This window comes from Oryctolagus cuniculus, chromosome 12 (assembly GCF_051225735.1).
Source record: "Oryctolagus cuniculus isolate XC-2025 breed Fujian yellow rabbit chromosome 12, ASM5122573v1, whole genome shotgun sequence".
Lineage (NCBI taxonomy): Eukaryota > Metazoa > Chordata > Mammalia > Lagomorpha > Leporidae > Oryctolagus > Oryctolagus cuniculus.
The window spans coordinates 17,372,164-17,394,426 of record NC_142878.1 but is presented as its reverse complement, the minus strand read 5'-3'; the positions used below and the strand labels follow the sequence as shown (position 1 = coordinate 17,394,426).

Genomic DNA, 22,263 nt, shown 5'->3' with positions numbered 1-22,263 from the left:
GCCATTCCAGGCCCTCAGGATTTTGCCTGATGTCAAGCACATATAACATTGGGTCTTCATTTCAGTCCACCCACCACATTGTCTTATAGATAATGATTATTTTTTCTCTGGCACTTTTCACATTTTTCTCTGTGTAGTGTTTAGCAGGCTTCCTTTGGCTTTGTCTTGTTTGGAATTTGCTCAGATTCTTCAATCTGTAGATTTTTGTCTTCTGCCAACTTTATGGAGCTTTTTGTTTCAGACACTTTTTCACACTTGTACATTTCCTGTGCTCTGTGACTCTGATGACATCAGTATTAGGTGGGTTTTTTTTTTTTTTGTTATATTTTCACAGTGCCATAGATTATTTCCAGTTTTTAATCTCTTTATCTTTGTTCTTCAGTTCATTGGCTCTTTTCTCTGTTATCTCCACTCTGTTAAGAATCCATTAGTCGGCCGGCACCGCAGCTCAATAGGCTAATCCTCTGCCTTGCGGCGCCAGCATACCGGGTTCTAGTCCTGGTCGGGGCGCCGGATTCTGTCCCGGTTGCCCCCCTTCCAGGCCAGCTCTCTGCTGTGGCCAGGGAGTGCAGTGGAGGATGGCCCAGCTCCTTGGGCCCTGCACCCGCATGGGAGACCAGGAGAAGCACCTGGCTCCTGGCTTCTGATCAGCGCGGCACGCCAGCCGTGGCGGCTATTGGAGGGTGAACCAACGGCAAAAGGAAAACCTTTCTCTCTGTCTCTCTCTCTCTCACTGTCCACTCTGCCTGTCAAAAAAAAAAAAAAAAAAAAAAAAAAAAAAAAAAAAAGAAAAGAAAAAGAAAAAGAATCCGTCAGTCATTATTTAAACATTTGTTATTTTTTCCTATTCTAAAAGTTTCCATTTGGCTCTTTATATCTTTTATTTCTTTGTTGTGACTTTCTGCTTTTCTGTTTATTTCAAGAATGTTTTCATTTGAGCAATTTTATAATAGGTAGTTTAAAATGTTTGTCAGAAAATTCCAGCATTGATGTTACCTCATTTGTATCTGTTGTCTTTACCTTGCCATTTGAGGTTTCTGTTGTTCTCCTATTTGGATGATTTTCTGTTGTGGCCTAGATATTTTAAATTTTACATTCTGAGACCACCTCTTGTTGGATTTCTACAGCAGTGATTGACTTGGTTATATTTATGTTACAAGTTCCAACCCAGCATCTGTGGGCTGAAGCTCAGATGTCAGCTCCGTTCTCAGGTCCCTAGAGGGCACTTAGTGTTGACCAGGAGAGGGGGCTGGCTGTCAGCTCAACCCTCGGCTTCTTTGGTGTACTGATCAGGACTTCCTCCAAGCTTGTCTTCACTGGAGAGAATCCGGTGGTTGACAAACAACTTGATGAGGTCACGTTCCTGAGGTCCTCACAGCAATCCCCCTGGCTTTGGCTCTAGTACCCTGGTTCTTTGGGTCTCCTGCTTTTGGTTCTCTGGCCAGAAACCATCTTTTGCAGCAATTATGTGTGGGCCCAAGTGGTGAGGGTACAGAGGAAGACAAAACCCGTAACGAAGGACTCCCACCTCCCTGAGTGGAGAAACCAATTCCCTGGCCTCCACTGCCTCCTGCCATTACAGAATTTCCCGGGGTGTGGGAAAGAGAATGGAGAAGTGACAAGGCAGATTTCCACACTCCTTCTGTCTCCTAGGAGATCCTTTTCCCACTATTGGAGACAAATTAGGGAGTTTTCCCTGGTGCCCTTCTGCCCACAGTACGCATATCTGGATTTCTGGCTGCATTAAATTCATGCTGGGATATATCCGAGGGAGAATCAGTAAGTATGTCTGGTTTTGTGGTCCTCCCAGCTACATCGGCTGCTGCTTCCTTTTAATGCCCTCACATAGTTGATCCATATATTATTTTGTCTAGATTTTATAGTTGCTTTCAGTGGGACAGATAGGGGGGGTATGGCCTTACTTTATTGCACCTGAAACCACCACCTGGAAACCATTATTTATTTACTTATTCCAGAGGTTGGGGGTGGAGGAGATATAAGAAATGAATGAACTTCTCTCTACTAGTTCACTCCCCAGATGTATGCAGTGGTCCATGGCTGGACTGGGCACTGAGGCTGGGACTCAGTCCAGGTCCCCCATTTGGGTGATAGGAATCCAATTACTTGAGCCATCATTGCTCTCCTAGAATCTGCATTAAGAAGCTGGAGTCAGGAGCTGGGTATTGAACACAGATACTCTAGTATATGAGTCTGTTAACTGGTATTTTAACCACTAAAACAAACGTTAGTCCTGAAACCATTTTTGATGTTTAATTTTTAGATATTAGCTATTAATGTTCCTAATTTTTTCTTTGAAAACCAAATTAGCACATATTTTAGAAGATAAAAATTTTCTTCTCTTATCTCGAGTAAAATGCATATTTTCCTTAATATTTTTCTTTATTCTTGGTAAGTTTATATTGCTTAAAAGGTACATCAATAGAGTATTGTTTAAATACTGATACTTTGAACTATGGTTGTGAATTGAGAGTTTTACATGAAACTAAACTGTGATAGACTAACTTTATCCATTTCATAGTGGAATTATACTGATCCAACAACACTTGGACATCTAGGCCTTAGCAATGGATTTACAGCAGCTCACTGCTGGCAAATACAGGGTTTAGGAATAGTTATTTATTTAATATATTCACTTACATCTCAAGACTATATGCGTGTTTGCAACCTGTGGTAGTCATATTGCTTTTTGGTAGTAACAGAGGGGGAATTTACCATACTGGGGGGCAAGAAAGTATTCAGGGTTATTGGTGAAGTCAAATTAAGTTAGTAAATCCAAAAATGTAGCTAACCTCCAAGATTTTGGAGATGCAGATAATATGAGGGGGAGAATTTATAGAATGATACATTCATTGGTGAGCCCCTGATCTGATGGTGGAAGTGTGGCAAGTAGCAATGGAGTGCCAGTGAAAACTGGTGCACTCTGTGCCTGGTGTCTGCCTCTCTAAATTTAAATATCCTTTCTTTTCTTCTTTTAACAACCATCTCAAGCAATTTTGAGTATTCCAACATTGTTGTGTTTGTTACACTCTATTTAGCTCTTTTGGTAGATGCAAAATACAACCATTTAGCTCTTGTAATAAGGAATTCATTGAAGGCAGGACCACATCTTACTTAGATTTGAGATCTTGGTTTTAGGAATAAGTATCTGGCACATGGTAGGTGTTAAATGATTATGTTTAATTGAAGCAATTATTATAGGGCTCTGTTTTTAAACTGCATTGTTGAGAGTAACCTTCCTCTTAAGAAACAACTTTATTAATTCTGGGTGGGCTTCTCCTGATTGATAATATTCATTTTGGGTCGTATTGTCTTGCCTTTTGATCACTTGGCAGTCTTAGTAGGTTACCAGCGGTGTGAATTTTGCCTGTTTGGATGCTGCATATTTTGTATTCCTTAAATATTCTTAAATGTTTTTCTTAGGTTGAAGTTAAGTTACTTGAAAATAATTTGAAACTAAGTTCTTGCTTTTTTTTTTTTTTTTTTTTGATGTTCAAAGCAATACTTAGTGTAGGTTTAATTTATTCCCTTCTGTGGAGACATGACTTTAACTGTAGAGTAAGCTTACCAATTTCTATTAAATGCTCATTGGGAATTTTGATTAGGATTTTGTTGAATCTTTAGATCACTTTGGAGAGAATTGGTATCTTCTTGTCTTAATTTTTTTTAAACTTTGTTTTTCATGGCTTTATTATCAAGAATGGCTATGATATGTAAAACTAGCATTTTGGTTTGGTCATTTGTATTTGCATTGTTTTAGTAATGTTTTATTTTCCAGGCCAGTGACCCTTAATCTTGATTGAGTGATAGAATCATCTGGGAATTTAAACCTGCAAGTGCCAAGACACACCTTAGATCACTGAATCAGAAACTCAGGCCTAGAACTTAGTCTTGGCATTGAAAATCTGTATGTATATATGTGCATGCATACATGCTTCTCCCAACCCCATTTCTGATATGCAGTGAGGGTTGAGAACCTGATTTAGGGTCTAGCGTTGTGGTACGTGTTAAGCTGCTGTTTGTGATGCTGGCATCCTGTATCAGAGCACTGGTTTGAGTCCTGCCTGCTGTGCTTCTGATCCAGCTCCTTGCTAATGTGCCTGGGAAGGTAGTGGAAAATGGCCTAAGTGCTTGGGCCCCTGCCACCCATGAGAGAAGCTAGGCTTCTGGCTTTGGCCTGGTCCAGCCTCAGCTGTTGTGGCTGTTTGGGGAGTGAACCAGTGGATGGAGTATATCTTTCTCTTTCTCTGTTTCAAATAAAAAAATAAATAGAATCCTGATATTTCTATAACTTTAGCAAGTTTGTAATATTTAATTTAAAGATGCATCTGATTTTACATTCATAATACACACAAATTTACACATTATAAAAAACATACTTAAGGCCCAGGAGCTTATTGCATATTTCTGTAAACAAGAGAGGAACTGTTAAGAGTAGCTGTGGCGTTATTCTTAAGTGTTGAAATTTAACTGAAATGTGATCCCTGTTAAACATAAGAGTAGGAATAAGAGCGGGAAAAGATGTACAATTTGGGACATGCTCAAGCTGACTTGCCCCAAATGGTAGAGTTAGAAACATACCAGGGGACTCCAATTTAATCCCATCAAGGTGGCATGTACCAATGCCATCTCACCAGTCCAAGTGATCAATTTCAGTTCACAGTTGATCATAATGAAAGGACTAAGAGTCAAAGGAAGCACATAAACAAGTCTAGTACCTGCTACTACTAACTGATAGAATAAAAGGGAGAGTGATCCAACATGGGAAGCGAGATACTCAGCAGACTCATAGAATGGTGGATGTCCTAAACAGCACTCTGGCCTCAGAATCAGCCCTAAAGGCATTCTGATCTGGCTGAAAAGCCCATGAGAGTATTTCAGGCATGCAAAGCCAAGACACTCTGGCAAAAAGATCTCTGTGAGTGAGATCCCAGTGGAAAGAACAGGTCTTCAAAGAAGGAGGTACCTTTCTCTGAAGGGAGGAGAGAACCTCCACTTTGACTATGACCTTGTCTAAACAAGATAAGAGTCGGAGAACTCAGAGGGCTTCCATAGCCTTGGAAACTCATGACTGGAGCATAGGGAGATTACTGATGCCATAGACAGGAGTGTCAATTGGTAAAGTCAACAACAGGAGTCACTCTGCACTTACTCCTCATGTAGGATCTCTGTCCTTAATGTGCTGTACATTGATATTTAATGCTATAACGAGTACTCAAACAGTATTTTTTACTTTGTGTTTCTATGGGGGTGCAAACTGTTGAAATCTTGAATTAATGCATACTAAACTGATCTTCTGTAAAAAAAAAAAAAAAAAAAAAAGAGTGGCCGTGGCAAGAGGTGGAAAGTAGTGTGACATGTTCAGGTGATAGGATTCAGGTTATTTATGTTCTTCAGATCCTGTCATTATTTTCAAGGTCCATCATTTAAGATGCTTTCCTTTCCTTTTTTTTTTTTTTAAAGATTTATTTATTTATTTGAAAGTCAGAGTTACACAGAGAGAGGAGGGACAGAGAGAGAGAGAAAGGTCTTCCATCTGATGGTTCACTCCCCAATTGGCTGCAATGGCTGGAGCTATGTGAATCCGAAGCCAGGAGCCAGGAGCTTCTTCTTCCATGCGGGTGCAGGAGCCCAACGACTTAGGCCATCCTCTACTGCATTCCCAGGCCATAGCAGAGAGCTGGATTAGAAGTGGAGCAGCTGGGTCTCGAACTGGCACCCATATGGGATGCTGGCGCTTCAAGCCAGGGCATTAACCCGCTGCGCCACAGCGCTGGCCCCAAAATGCTTTCCTTTGTAATGCTTTTGTGTATCTTTTTGTTTTTATGCCACTATATAACATACCAGTGTTCAGAGACTTTATGTCATTGGAATGCGCAGTTCTTTAGCATGAGTTCATTCCCTTTACCATACAGCACTGCAGCTCTAGGTGTTATATGTGGTTCCTTAGACTGGTGCATGATTTCTGTCCTCCACATCCTCCTCTTAACCGTAGACTGCCCTGCGTGGGTGCCTCCTGGGCCTGTGCAACAGCTCTGTGCAGGTTAGGGGGCGGACCCTGGAAGGGACTGGCAAACCTTCCCTTTATTGGTTGCACTTGATTGCTCTGGCTTCTGCACCTGCCCTCCCTCAGCAGTGCCTTGAGGTCCGTGCCTCCAGCTCCACATTTCTACCAACATTTGGTATAATTTAGTTATAGAGCAGATTACTGTGTGCTAGTATGTGGCACATACTGTTCTAGGCACTTGGGATATATCTGAACAAAACCAGAAGAAAAAGTGAAAATAAAAAATTCTGTCTTGAAGCTTATATTCTAGGTTTCTAGTATTTGCCAGTTTGGTAAATGTATGGTAATATTTCAGTGTTTTATATCTGTCTAAATATGTTTTTGCATATGTCTTCATAGCAGTAGCCATTTGGGATTCTTTTCTAGTGAGTGAATTTCCCTGTGTTCTATTGGATGGCTACTATTTTTCTGTTGGGATACAGGAGTTTTGTTATCTCTTGCTGGTTGTAGATATTGTCAGATACTAAATATATGATTTGTCTTTGGCCCTAATTCATGAAACATTGCTGCTGAAACTCTTGTAATTTCCTGAGTAGTGCAATGGTAGGAGCTTCTTATATTTGATTGTGTCCTTTTTCTTGACGCAAGAGATTCTAAAACCTTTGGATGGGTGTCTTTTGTATGCTAATGAAATGACTAGTGTCTGGAGTTTTAGGTAGCTTCAGGAATGTAGTAGGGGTGCTGATCCCCCAAAAGACCAAAAGGTAATTAGAGTTGGGACTTTAAAGCCCCATTCCGAACCTCAGGGTGGATGAGGCGAAAGAGGCTTGAGTTACTCACCAGCGACCAGTGATCTAATCAATCATGCTTGTATATTGAGGCCTCTACAGAAGCTCTACATGGCTTTGGAGAGCTTCCAGGGTGGTGAATGCAGGCACGTGCTGGGAGGGTGGTGCACCACATCTCCATGGGGAGAGACACTTCTGCACTTGGGACTCTTTTTTTTGGGTGTGGGAAGATTGATTTTTATTTGGGCTTATCACAGGGATTAGAGCCATTTTGTCCTCAGAACAATTACACCACAGGAAATGTGTCATTGAGTCAGTCCAGAAACGTTTGGCCAGCTGAATCTTGTGGGGAGCAAACCGGACTAGACTGTTGCTGGAATTAAGACTTATTCTATGCATCTGCTCTCCCACAATATGGCGCTGGGAGAGAAGTAAACAGCTTCCGCACAGCTGCCTCCAGTTCAACCAATTAACTGTAGGACTTGCTCCTGATTGGAGAGCAGCGTACTCGGCGTGTGGGCAGCCGAGTTGGGATTGGCGGAGGAGGACTATAAAGGAGGAGAGAGACGGCATGCACCAGGAACATCTATGGGGAACATCTAAGGGAACCCGTGCAGCCCCCGAGAAAGCCGGCCGGCGGTGTGCCGCTCCCCTGCGGAGGTGGGGAATGCGGCCAGGGGGAGCTGCCCTTCCACGGAGGTGGAAGGGATAGTAGCCAACCCGGGAAGAACCAGCAGCAAACCCGGGGAGGGCCGAGCAGACGAAGGAACAGCGCAGGGTCCTGTGTCGTTCCCCCACGAAGACGGGGAGCGACAAATCTTATTGCTTAAAATATACATATTCACAATAACTGACAAGTGGTAATGGGCCTTGCACAGGAAATGTGTTAGCGTTTGCAAATCTCCCTACTCTAGCACCAACTCCCCCCCCACCCCAATCCCTTTCTCTTCATTCTCCTGGAAGACTGGGCTGCCACATCCCAGGCCCCCTAGCCTGTCCTTCAGTTCCCCATGTCCATCTCTCTCCTAGCAGGGTGGCCTCCCACGGCAGATGCCAGGCTGTGACTCAGGAATCAAACCGGCTCCTTTCTTCTCTTGCCTTTAGGGTAGGGTGCTGCAGTGGCTCCAACGGTTAGCACTCGGACCAGATCCCCACTCTTCACTGGGGAAGACCGTCTGTGAGGGTCAGGATTCTTCCTTTTGATCAGTTAACTGAGGCAGGATTCATTTTGGTAAAACTTGTTCTCCTTTGAGACAGTTCAGTGAGTTGTTTGGGATTCAGCATAAGAGGGGTGGGAGGGAAGGCATCTGATGGCTGCAGTGGCACTCTGGGTGCACCTGCTGGGACTCAGCTGAGGGAAGTAATCCCTGTGGTCCTGTGGCGCCCACCAAAGCCTCACGCCAACTCTGGGCAGGGCCACTGCTAGCACAGGCTTGTCGCCGAGGTCCAATCATGAGTCCCTCTGAAACATCACTGTTGTCTTCTGCACTTGGGACTTTCCTGAGCCTTGTCCTGTATAACCTCTTTATCTGGCTGTTCCTTTGTATCCTTTACAATATCTTCCCCAACTCCCCACCAAGGTTGGTTTACTTAATTGAAAGGGAGAACGACCAAGGGTGGGAGTGGTGGAGAGAGAGAGAGAAAGAAAGAAAGATAGTTTATCCCCAATGGCTGCAATAGCTGGGTCTGGGCCAGGCTGAAACCAGGAGCCAGGAACTCCATCCTGGCCTTCCATTTGGGTGACCAGGGCCCAAGTACTTGGAGTATCTGCTACTGCTTTCCTAGGCATATTAGCAGGGAGTGGGATCAGAAGCAGAGTAACTGGAATACTTCATTATTGGATGCTGGTGTCACAAGTGGTGGCTTAACCTGCAATGCCAAAAAAGCCAGCCCCTACAATATCCATTATGATAAGCTAATAGTAGTAAGTACAGTGTTTCCCCGAATTCTGTGAAGCATTGAAGCAAATTATTGAACCTCCTGTTTGTAGCCAAAGTTGGACAGTTGTTGGTAACCTGGGGACCTACTCCTAGCAACTGCTTTTGAAGTAGAACAGTCCTGTGATACTGAGCCTTCCTACTTACTACCTGCTAATTCCAGGTAGTTGGTGTCAGAATTCAGTTGAATTGTTGAGTTCATACTGGTGTCAGGGAGATTTAGAGAGCTGTATAGTGTGAAAATCCAGGTTTGGTGTCAGAAGTCTTAGGAGCAAAGGAACAGTTTCCTTAGGGATGTTTAGATCCTCCATTGTTTGTAATCAGAGTGCATATAATCTCTTTAACAGGTTAATTATATATTTACACTTATATCATTTGGAGAATTACTTAGTAACAGCCTTCTGTAGTAATACTGTTCATACTGTAAGGTTAGGGTTAGCTTTCCTTGCTATGTGAGGAGGTTCATGTAAGTTTTATTTTTATTTTTTAAGATTTATTTATTTACTTGAGAAGTAGGGTTACGGACAGAGACAGAAAGGTCTTCCATCTGCTGATTCATTTCTCAGATGTCCGCAATGGCTGTAGCTGAACCAATCCAAAGCCAGGAACCAGTAGTCTCCTCTGGGTCTCCCATGTGGGTGCAGGGGCCCAAGCACCTGGGCCATCTTCTACTACATTCCCAGGCCATAGCAGAGAGCTGTATCAGAAGAGGACCAGTCAGGACATGAACCAGTGCTCCTGTGGGATGCTAGCACCGCAGACGGAGGCTTAGCCCACTATGCCACAACGCCAGCCCGGCAGTTGTCCTTGATTGAAGTTTAAATTGTCAAAGGCCTAACATCATTATTGTCAACTTTCTTGTCTGTGTCCCAGCACTCCTGAATTAATACTCTTGTCAGTGATAGTGGCCCTGTGTATTAGTGGTTTTCAGTTGGCAGTGGAGTAGAGCATTGTATAGACTTTAAAAAAAATGGTTTTTGAATCATACTTTCATTCTGTACTATATTCTCCCATGGGTAAGCAGTTGGGAATCATTGGATGAAAATAATTAGTGTGAAATTTAGGTAGGTAAATATCAAATACTAAATTTCTTAACTGTGAAGTCTGGTAGGAAATTGATAGGATAGTTTTAGAAGACATGTGCTTTAAAGAATTTGAAAGACATACTGGTTTCTTTATAAAAGAGTCGTTCAAAACACAGTCATTCATTACTAAATTACAATTATGATTCTTGTTTTTTTTTTTTGTTAAATCGTCAGATACTCTGTTAATGATGTACGTTATAACTTCTATTTCTGGAAGAGAAATTTGCATATAGACTGACCAGTACCTGTTGTATTTTGAAAAGCGGTTATAGATTTAAAATTAACTCTTTTTTAAAATTCTCCAGATGATGGTGTTGATACTTCAAGTGGAACAAAGAAAGAAGATCTGAATGACAAAGAGAAAAAAGATGAGGAAGAAATTCCTGCACCTGCATATAGGGCCAAATCAATCCTGGAGAGCTGGGTATGGGGCAAGCAACCAGGTATTATAATCTTCTCAGGTTTGGTACTTTGAAAACCTTTACACTCCTTTTCTAAGTATTGTAGATAGACTTTTTAATTAATAAATTAAATATGCTAAAGTATATGGATATAAAACCTAAAACTTATTTTTAAATATGTAGTTCACTGGTATTAAATGCTTTCACATTGTTGTGCAATCATCACCACCATTTAGCTCTGGAACTTTTTCATTTTCTTCAGCTGAAACTTTGTAACCATTAAATACTAGCTTAGCTAGAAATTTGCTGAAATGTATCTTTTTTGTTTTTAAGGTGTATTTATTTATTTATTTGAAAGGCAGAGTTACAGAGAGGGAGAGAGGGAGAGGCAGAGGCAGAGAGAGAGATCTTGCATCTGGCTGCAATGACCAGGACCAGCTCATACCAAAGCTAGGAGCCAGGAGCTTCATCCAGGTCTCCAGCATCACTACAGGGGCCCAAGTACTTAGGCCGTCTTCTGCTGCTTTCCCAGGGGCATTAGCAGGGAGCTGGATCAGATGTGGAGCAGCCAGGACTTGGAGGGACACCCAGCAACACCAGCGCTGCAGGTGTGGCTTAATGTACTTGCCACAGCACCAGCCCCTGAAGTGTGTCTTGTATTTCCTCTCTTTTTATTTTGATCTTGCTAGAAGTTAACAATTTAGTTGACTTTTTCCAAAGACCTAGTTTTGATTTCATTTTTTTCTGGTTTCTTTTTCATTGATTTCTGCTTTAATCTTTATTATTCCTTTCTGCTTGTTTTGTGTTCCATCTCATTTGTTTCTTTTAGTGGATGGAAGGTCTCTGTGTCTCTCCCCCTCTCTCTCTGACTTTCAAATAAATGAATGTACTTTGGAAATTTATATTCATTATTCATTAAATAAAAGTTAAAAATAAAAACAAACAAACAAAAAAAAACAAATAAATGAATGGGTCTTAAAAAAATTCCCCTTGAGACTTCTTCTTTGATGCATGGAGTATTAGGGATATGTTGTTTAGTTTTCAAGAGGTTGGAGATTTTCATGTTATTGTCCTATTACTGTGATTTTCAGTTTGTTCTCATTGTTCTGGAGAACATACTTTGTATGATTTTAGTTCTTTTACATTTGTTGAGGTTTGTTTTATGGTTCAGGATATGATATTTCAGTATTTGTTGTTTGGATATTTGAAAAAATTGTATGTTCTATTGTTGACTAGAGTGTCCATAAATTTTGATTGGATGCTGTTGATTGTGTTGTTGAATTCTCCTTTGTCTTGTTAATTTTCTGTCTGGTTCTATTAGTTATTGTGAAAAGGAGAATTTGAAGTCTCCAATTGTAAAAGTATTTGGTTCACATATTTTACAGTTCTGTTGTTTGGTGCATGCATTTTAGGACTTTGTGATTTTGCTCTATGTTCCTGGTAATCATCTTTGCCCTGATGTTTCACATTAATATAGCCACATCTGCTTTCCTCTGATTAGTGTTTGCATGATCTTTTTTATTTTTCATTTTCCATTTGTTCTGTTTCTCATTTCTCTGTTTTGTTTTATTTTTCCTGCCTCCCCATGGTTTACTTGACCATTTTTTTTTTATTTTTTAAAGATTTATTTATTTCTTTGAAAGACAGATTTACAGAGAGAGAGAAGGAGAGACAGAGAGAGAGAGACCTTCCATCTGTTGGTTCACTCCTCAAATGGCCACAATTGTTGGAGCTGGGCTGATCTGAAGCCAGGAGCCAGGAGTTTCTTCTGGGTCTCTTACCTGAGTGCAGAGGCCCAAGGACTTGGTCCATCTTTCCCTGCTTTCCCAGGCACAATAGCAGAGAGCTGGATCAGAAGTGGAGCAGCTGAGACTCAAACCAGCTCCCTTACGGGATGCTGGCACTGCAGGTGGTGGCTTTACCTGCTATGTCACAGCCCTGGCCCCACTTGACCATTTTTAAGGTTTAATTTTGGTGTATCTAAAGTGTTGGCTATAATTTCCTGGTATTGTTTTTACCAGTTATGTATAGAAACTTTACCTCCCTTTAGGTCTCTTTAAGCTTTCTTGTTGTTACTATACTTACCTTGAGTATTTCCTTTGTATACATTTGTAATCATATCTGACAGCATTATAATTTTTGATTATGTAAATGTAAATGTAAATGAGGGAAGACAAGAGGTAAAGAAAAGTCTGTTGTATTTATCCATATGTGTGCTTATCAGGGTATTCCTGAAGTCTAAGATTCCTTATCATTTCCATTCTGTTTGGACAACTTCCTTTTATTTTCTTTGAGTGTGAGTCTCCTGGCAATAAATCCTTTTAATTTTCCTTTATCTGAGAGTTTTTGATTTTTTTCGTTATTCTGAGAACATTTTTTGCTAGACATAGCATTCTAGGTTAATGGTCTTTTTCTTTCATTTCTTGAAGAATATCTTGCACTTTCATCTGGCTTCCATGGTTTCTGATGAAAAATTCATTGTCATTTGAATTATGTTTCACGATAGTTAAGTGTTGTTTTCCTGGGCTGCTGACAAGATGTCTTTGGTTTTCCACAGTTGAAGTATTATGTGTTTTAGTTGGGTTTCTTTGAATTCTTTCTATTTGGGATTAGCTTACCTTTTCGGATCTGTAGATTTATGTCTAAATTTAAGCTATTATTTATTAGAAACTATTATTTATTAGAATATATTTTCAACTTTGTTTTCTTTATTCTCCCTTGAGGAGTTCATTGGCAATGTTAGATTTTTTTTATAGTTCCACAGTCCCTGGGACTGTCCCCTCCCCTGATGTATTTTCTGTTTCTCAAATTGGGTAACTTCTATTTTCCAGCATACTGTTTCTTTGCTTTTCCCCCTCCATTCTGCTGTTGAGTGCTTTTACTGAGCCTTTTTCTTTGGTTATTACGTTTTTCAAGTCTATAATTTCTTATTGGTTCTTTTCCCTTTTTAAGCCGCCTATCCCTCCCTCAAGTTATTTCACATATGTTCATAGTTGTTCATTATTTTTAAAAAAGCATTTTTAATTCATGGGCACTTTAAAATCCTTGTTAGATTATTCTGATAGCTCTTATTTTGGAATTTCTATCAGCTGATTACCTTTTACAATTCAGTTTTAGATTTTTTTAGTTCTTGGTGTGATGAGTAACTTTGTGTTGAAATGTGGATATTTTCATGGTCGTACTTAAACCTCTGATAAATTGGCTTTCTGTGATGTTTCAAATTGGAGTTGTCTGTGTCAGTGATTGATGGGCTAAGCAGTCAGGACTGGGCCTGGATAAGCAGGAGAAAGAAGGCAGGAAGAGCATGTGGATTCTCAAGGAGGTGGCTATCCTCTAAGCTTTGGACTGGTTTCTGGGATTTGCAGTCAAGCAGAGGGAAACCTATTATTATTATTTAAATATTTTATTGATTTATTTACTTGAGAGGCAGAGTTTCAGACAGAGAGACAGAAAGGTCTTCCATCTGCTGGTTCACTCCCCAAATGGCCACAATGCCTGGAGCTGAGCCAATCTGAAGCCAGCAGCCAGGTGCTGCTTCCTGGTCTCCCTTGGGGGTGCAGGGACCCAAGGACTTGGGCCACTTTCTACTTTCCTAGGCCATAGCAGAGAGCTGGATCAGAAGATGAGCAACCAAGACTAGAACCAGCACCCATATGGGATGCTGGTTTTGCAGGTGGAAGATTAACCTACTGCGCCATGGCACTGGCCCTGAAAATATTATTTAAAGGTGGAATTTAATGAGTCTTCAGGAAGCATCAAGCTCTTACTTCTTAAAACTGATTTATGGAAGAAGGTTCTCTCAAGAATATGTCCTTGATAGGGCTTTCTCCATGAAGGTGCTCACATGGTCCTGGGCCAGCTGTTTGCCTTAAGAGCTGCTTGGCAGGATGCCTTGGGTGAGGGCAGGGCTGCTATTTTATCTGTAAACTCAGAGTGGAATTTAAATTGTTTTCCCTAACTCTCAGCTCTGAGCTGCTGGAGTTTCTGTGACCAAAGCTCCAGGGCTCCCATTTTACCACTGGTGCTAGATGAGCTGTGCCATAGCATCTGTGCGGTTGGGGATGCTGCACCCTGGGCCCCAGAGAGCAGTGAGGTGTGTCCCTCTAATGCCTTCTGGGATCTGTCACTTCCTATGGAAGCATATTCAGGTGATGGATAGTCAGAAAACTGGTGCCTTCTATCCAAGGGAAGTCTATGGAGTGTTGCTGTTAAGTGTAAGGATCCGAGGCTGCAAGACTGATTACTATCTGCCTTATGGCTAATAAATGTCAGAGACACGGGCTGGTGCTGTGGCACAGCTGGTAAACCTGTTTCCTGCAACACTGGCATCCTGTATGTGTACCAGTTAGAGTCCTGGCTGCTCCACTTCTGATCCAGCTCCCTGCTGATGGCCTGGGAAAGCAGTGGAAGGTGGCCCAAGCCTCTGGACCCCTGCCACCTGCGTGGGAGACTCAGAAGTTTCTGGCTCCTGGCTTCAGCCTGGCCCAGCCAGGTTGTTATAGCCATTTGGGGATTGAACCAACAGATGGAAGATCTCTTTCTTGGTGTCTCTGCTTCTCTGTCTTAAACTAACTCTGCCTTTTAAATAAATAAATAAATCTTTAAAAATAAAGAAAGAAAGAAAGAAATGTCAGAGACAGAAAAAGCTCAGGAGAGCTCTGCTGTTGCCCCTACCCCCACCCCCAGTGCTGGTGTAGGGGAATGATAGGAGATAACAATTTATAATTCAACTATAATTATTTCTACTTTTAGGCAAATTTAGGCTTGAAGAATTCTTTCAGTTGTTCTTATTTATATGATTGTCTTTTAGCTCCTTAAGAAACATTTCCTTAATATGGAAAATTTCAAACATACAGAAATAGAGAGGTAGTATAAATACCACTTACCACATGGTCTTTTTTTAAAAAAAAAATTAACTTATCTTTAAATTTTTTAAGGTAAACAAGTTTCATGTATTTCATGTATACAGATTTAGGAACATAGTAATACCTCCCATCCTACCCTTCCTCCTCCCCACGCCCCCACCCTTCCTCCTCCTTCCTCTCTTTTTCCCTCTCTACCTTCAGTTTACTTTATACTCATAAGATTAACCCTACACTAAGCAAAGAGTTCAACAAATAGTAATAAGAACAAAACATGGGGCCAGTGCTGTGATGCGGCAGGTTAACGCCATGGCCTGAAGCACTGTCATCCCATATGGGCATCGGTTTGAGACCCAGCTGCTCTACTTCCGATCCAGCTCTCTGCTATGGCCTGGGAAAGCAGTAGAAGATGGCCCAAGTCCTTAGGCCCCTTCATCCGTGTGGGAGACCCAGAAGAAACTCCTGGTTCTTGGCTTTGGATCGGCGCAGCTCCTGCCATTGCGGCCAATTGGGGAGTGAACCATCGGATGGAAGACTCTCTCTCTCTTCTCTCTCTGTAACTCTTTCAAATAAATCAATAAATCTTAAAAAAAAAAAAAAAGAACATAACACTGTCCCTCAATGTTCTTCTTTTATTAAAAATAATTTTTATTTATTAGTAAGAGAGGAACACGAGCATCTGCACCCATCTGCTGTTTAACTCCCCAAATGCCTGCAATTGCCAGAGCTGGGCCAAGCTGAAGATGGGATCTGGGAACCCAGTCCAGGTCTCCAGTGTGGGTGGCAAAGACCCACGTCCTTGAGCCATCATCTGTTGCCTCCCAGGGTACACATTAGCAGGCAGCTGGAATCCGGAGCAAAGCTGGGACTTGAATCTGACCGTCTGATATTAGAAGCAGGCATCCAGCCAGCATCTTTCTGACTAGGCCATATGCCTGCCCCTCATAGCACATTCTAACTCATTACTTTAGCTTCTAAAATATTCCTATAATTGTGTTACCTTACATGTGTCTTGCATGCTGGGTAATTTTATTGAAACTTTAAGAAATTTGAATTTAGTTTCATAATATGAAAATGATGGCTAAAGTTTTTCTCTGTCTAGGAAATGTGCTGATAAGTACTGATTTTGTGTTAACGGTAATACTATGTATACTGAGAGACAGCATTATCATGATGGCTAAGAGCGGTCTGTGTCATATGCGGTACTCTTCCCTGTAACCTTGGGCAAATTACATAAACTGTTCTGTGCCTCTGTTTCCACATCCTTAAAATGGATGTACAGTGCCACTTTGTGGCAGCGGGTGTGAGGATTGCCTGAGCTAGTACATGAGAAGTGTTTAAGAGTGTTTTTGGCACATGCTGTACACTTGAGTATTAGCTGTTGTCATAAACCATTATCTCAGCTTATAACAAACCATGCCAAGGCACTGACAGGTTGGGCGTTCTCATGTCTCGTTTTCTAGATGTGAATGAACTGAAGGAATGTCTTTCTGTGCTGGTGAAAGAGCAGCAGGCTCTGGCCATTCAGTCAGCCACCACCACCCTGTCGGCCCTGAGGCTCAGGCAGAGGCTGGTGATCTTGGAACGCTACTTCATTGCCTTGAACAGAACTGTCTTTCAGGAGAATGTCAAAGTTAAGTGGAAAAGCAGCAGCATTTCTCTGCCTCCTGTGGACAAAAAAAGGTAATAATAAAATGAAAAAAACTCTATTGTCAGCTAAAAATAAAATTTAGGCTGTTTGTCTTAGGCAATAAAGGTTTGTTCTTCTCCTTGTGGAATTTTATTATTGCTTTCCCTTGTATGTTTCATATAATCTGCAGACAGGACTTGAGATTTGCTCATGCACAACAGGCCATGCTGCATAGTCTGCATCAGTATTTTAAAGACCTTTTCTGCCAGTAACTGTAGAAGCCAGCCAGAGTCTAGATCATTTCAGGTCTAGATTTAAAAATGGGATCTGAACGTACATTCTTTTTGTTTTGTTTTGCTACTAAGTAGGGAACAGTTAGATGATAATGTTTGTGCCTTGAATTAGTTTACATAATTCCTTTTTTTCTTTCTCATGTGATATTCTTTTATTATGAGATGCTTTCAAACATAGGGTTTTTAGTTGGATGATGTCTACTGGTTCATCTGCAGATTTCCTCTGTGGTATTCATTAGCAGCCATGAGAATGCCTAAGACCTGTATAAATTTCCAGACTGTAGCTGTTTGCCAAACTTGTGTCCTCAGAGGGCTGCATATTTTATGTAGTTAGTCTGCATTATTTGGTTGTGGTAGTGACTTTTCCTCCCTGGAGAGCACATGGGATGTTCAGGAAGCAGAGAGAATTGGGGGCTTCCCCTATGGCCATCTTGCCATCCAGTGGCAAGAATGTCAATGGTAGCATATTTCCTTGGTGTTTGTTTTATTTTAAATCTACCTGAAGTCACATTACATGTCATAGTTTTAGCGTAAATTAAGACAGGTGACGGGCTGGGTTCCTGCCTGTTTGATGATAGTGGCACAGTCCCTGCTTTGCTTCTTGGTGAGGGTGAGCAGTGGCTGTGGTGGCTGTTGACCTATCAGAGGGGCTCTGCGTAGGTGGGTATTAGGTGCTGAGGTTCTCTGGGCTCTCAGGTATGTTCGTTGGACCAAAGTAAATTCCCCAAAATGCAAATGTGGCCAAGGCCCAGCTGATTTTTCTGTATGCTCTATCCTTTGTGATGATTTAAAAGTTGATGGATTCATTGGAATGAATCTTTTGGTCAATAGAGGAATTCTTAGAATTAAAAAACAAATTTATTTGCGATATTTGTGGATTTATATGCCATTGTAAGGAATCACAGAGATTGTTTGTGCTCTACACCCTATTTCCCTAATGGTGATCCTTGGACAATGATAACCCAGTGATTATAATCAGAATATTGACTTTGATATAATTTACTCATTTTGTTTGGGTTTTCCTGGTTTTACATACATTCAGTTTTGTTTGTGGATTTTTTTGCAGTGTTATCCCAAGTGTAGATTTGTGTGATGTCACTGCTAAAGTCAAGGTGCATGGTCAATGGGCTCTTTTTACTTCCACTCTCATCTGTTTTCCCTCCCACCACCTTAACAACTGGAAACCACTTAATTTCTAAATTATTTTTTTACTCAGCATAATCCCCTTGAGATTCTCCCAATTTATTATATTATTATTATTATTATTACTATTATTATTATTATTGCTCCACAGTAGCCCATGGTATGTATGTGTAGTTTGTCTCCGTTGTTTCCTGTTTTATGTATTACAAACACAACTTCCATGTGTGTTGATGTATAGATTTTTGTGTGAATGGAGGTTTTATTTATCTAGGCTAAATGGCTAAGTGGAATCTTACTTTAGGTTTACATATTAATTGTAAAGAACACTAATGTAGGAAATTGTGTTAGGTTTATTCCAGAGTTGCTTTGCCATTTTAGGCCTTACCTGTTTTAAGGACTATGTGTCCTGTTATGTGTCCATTCATGTTTCTCCTTTAGAAACAAAGATGCTGTCTCCTGGGTCCCCAGAGCCGGCCTCAGAGGCAGCCAGTCACTACAATTTCTAGTGTCTTCAGAACTCTATGTGTATAATTCAAGCACTTACAGATTAGCATTCACACATTTTTCACTTATAACTGGACACTGTATTGTGGGAGATCATTCCATGTCATCATGTTTTTTTTTTGTTTGTTTGTTTGTTTTTTGACAGGCAGAGTGGTCAGTCAGTGAGAGAGAGAGACAGAGAGAGACAGAGAGAAAGGTCTTCCTTTGCCGTTGGTTCACCCTCCAATGGCCGCCACAGCCAGTGCGCTGCGGCTGGCGCACCGCGCTGATCCGATGGCAGGAGCCAGGTACTTATCCTGGTCTCCCGTGGGGTGCAGGGCCCAAGCACTTGGGCCATCCTCTACTGCACTCCCTGGCCACAGCAGAGAGCTGGCCTGGAAGAGGGGCAACCGGGACAGAATCTGGCGCCCTGACTGGGACAAGAACCCGGTGTGCTGGCGCTGCAAGGCGGAGGATTAGCCTAGTGAGCCGCGGCGCCGGCCGGTCATCATGATTTTAATAGTATTTCCTCTGAGTGTGAAAACGTATTATAGTAAATTTGGAGACTATGGTGTATAGTTGAAATACTGTGAGTACACTGTACTTGTGCAGTTTTATATATAAATATATATAAAATATACATTTATATACAAATATTCTATATTTCATACAACACATTAATAAATAATTATATTAATGATATTAATAAATAATCAATAAAATTAATTTATAATTAATTATATTAATACATAAATATAGTATTATATATTTATATATAAATATATATAAAAATAGATAATAGTAGAAATACCATGTAGCATAGAGCAAAAATAAAATTACTTGCTAGCATGATTGAGTTTGTATTATACATACATTTTTGTATTCTAGTATTTCTATAACATGACTTTTTAAAAAAAGATTTGTTTATTTGAAAGGCAGAGTTACAGAAAGAGAGGGAGAGGCAGAGAGAGAGAAATATCTGCAAGGCCAGGACTGGGCCAAGCCAAAGCCAGGAGCCTGGAACTCCATCTGGGTTTCCCATGTGGGTGGCAGGGCCCCAAGCACTTGGACCATGTTCTGCTGCATTCCCCGGCTCATTAGCAGGGAGCTGAATTGGAAGTGGAGCAGCTGGGACTTGAACCAGTACCCATATGGGATGGTGGCATCGTAGGTGGCAGCTTGACTGGCTGTACACTATACTGATCCCTACATGATGATTTTTATGTTACAACATTGGTGTAGCTTTTTACAACATGCAGAGTAAAACCGTGATTTGTTAAATTAACTTGTATAATTATAGTGGTACAAAGCTTAATAGACACATGAAGATAATAAGCAATGCATTCTGGAGAGGGTAACTCAGCAGCATGGGGTGAAAAGTAATGGGATGAGCACGTGGGTCCAGGATGTAGATCTGAACTGCAAATGCAGGTCTCAGGCAGGAAGGATGCGGAGCAGCCGTGGGGCAGTGCAGCCAGAGCGTTGTTCTTGGAATGCTCTTCCCTCCTCGCCTGTGTTTCCTACGTGAGATTTGTTCCCCATCCCATTGATGTATTTTTGTTTATTTATCATCTCCTTCCCCTCAACCATCCCATTTATGTATTTTTGTTTATTTATTGTCTCCTTCCCCTCTCCCACAGGTCAATTCATGAGCATTTTTCCACGTCATTTAAACTTCTTTGTTACTATCTTTTTTTACTTTAAAGAGAAAACTTTCCTTTCAAAGGACATTTCATAATAGTTTTAAAAAATGGAACTAACACTGTCATCTAAAGAAAACCCCCAGTCCCATTGTGATCCACATCCTTTGCTGTGACCTGATTTTGTTTAGTGATTGCATGTTCCTCTGACTGACCACTCCCGCCCCTCTGTGTGTGTCTGCAGTTCTCGGCCCACAGGCAGAGGCGTGGAAGGACTTGCCAGAGTCGGATCCCGCGCAGCACTATCTTTTGCCTTTGCGTTTTTACGCCGGGCCTGGAGGTCAGGTATGTGTGCCCAGCATGCACTCTATTTTCCTAACTTGGAGAGAGTTGAGTTTTGCAGAGGTCTGCCCCCATATGCCATTTGGCTGATCTCACATGCTCTCTGTCCCTCCGTTTTTCTTAGTTAATTATTGACTTATTTGATAGGCAGAGTGACAAAGAAAACAGGGAGACACAGACAAAGTAAGAGAGATCTTCCATCTGCTGGTTCTTTCTCCAAATGGCATAGGACCCAGGGATGGGACAGGCTGAAGTGAGGAGTTTAGAACTCCATCTGGGTCTGCCACATGGATGGTAGGGACCATCTTCTGCCACTTTCCCAGGCGCATCAGTAGGAATCTGGATTAGTAACTGAGTAGCCAGGACTCAAACTGACATACTCCAGTATGGGATGTGGGCATCACAAGTGTGATTCAACCTGCTGTGCTACAACCCCGGCCCAGCTGTTTCCTTATTTATAAAATGAAGGGCTACAGAGTCTGTTTGGTTTTGTTTGTTTTTGACCAACCAACCAAGCAGGCAGAGAGTGTATGTGCACACCCTTCAGGGAAACCACTCCTGTGGAATGCCTCAGCACTGACTTGTTTCTGGAAATCAATATTGCTCAGGTCAGAGCTGTGAGAACTGACTGTGAGACAACTGATGGCCTTTGGTGTTGAGTGAGGGAGTGAGAAGTTGACAGTGGCATCTTCTCGCACCAGTGGGTCGGGGGCTTCCTCTGATGTACTTGTGTGCGCCCAGGGGAGGACGCGGACCTCTGCAGTGAGCTGTTGCAGGAGTCTCTGGACGCCCTACGGGCTCTTCCCGAGGCCTCACTCTTTGACGAGAGCACGGTGTCCTCTGTGTGGCTGGAGGTGGTGGAGAGAGCAACCCGGTTCCTCAGATCCGTCGTGACGGGGTGAGTTCTTGTGAGAATGGTTCTCGTGTGCTTGCGCGCCCTTACCTTCCTCCCTTGAGAGCTAAGGGACTTAGCAGGCTGGCTTCCCGTCTGGGTTTCAGCACTGCCTCAGTTTCATGACTCCACGTCTTGGTTCTCAAGACCTGGTTTGACCCGGAAGCTGTCATATTGAGTGGGATAGAAAATGAAAGGTGCTTTTGTAATTTATATATGTTTAGATATTTTAAGATTTGGTGATGAATTATTTGCAGTGCTTAAGCTTTTATTGTATTTACCACTTGGTGTTAAGAGGAACCACAGATCTGAGTGATGTATGGTGCTCACTTTTAGATCTTGATAAATAACATGGGAATAAACAGCTATTCCCTAAACCTGTAGCTACTCTTTTCGATGTAAAGAACAAACAAACAAAAAACCCAAGAAAACAAAACTTGAATGTGTATTTGCTAGGAAAAAGCATGAACTCTGGTTTAAACATTTATTTATTTTATTTGAAAGCATAGTGACAGAAAGAGGGAGAGGGAGAAGGAGGGGCGGAGGGAAGAAGGGAGAGAGTGAGAGAGGGAGAGAGGGAGAGAGGGAGAGAGAGCGCATCTGTTGATTCACTCTCCAGAACGCTGAAACAGCCTGGGCTGGACCAGGCTGAAGCCAGGAGCAAGGAGCCCCATCTGGGTCTCCCATGTGGGTAGGGTAGCAGGGGCCAAGGACTGGACCATCTTCTGCTGCTCTCACAGGC

The 22,263-nt window shown here is 41.8% G+C and overlaps 1 protein-coding gene across 2 annotated transcripts in view; it reads left to right on the top strand.

Moving 5' to 3' along the window:
• Positions 1-22,263, top strand: part of HERC2 (HECT and RLD domain containing E3 ubiquitin protein ligase 2) — a 231,075-nt gene that overhangs the window by 40,268 nt on the left and 168,544 nt on the right. For both annotated transcript variants that reach the window (XM_051822208.3, XM_051822209.3), the window contains exons 4-7: positions 10,141-10,278; positions 16,562-16,781; positions 20,532-20,632; positions 21,371-21,527. In XM_051822208.3, the coding sequence (XP_051678168.3) occupies positions 10,141-10,278; positions 16,562-16,781; positions 20,532-20,632; positions 21,371-21,527 (616 nt within the window). The remainder of the gene's footprint in view (positions 1-10,140; positions 10,279-16,561; positions 16,782-20,531; positions 20,633-21,370; positions 21,528-22,263) is intronic.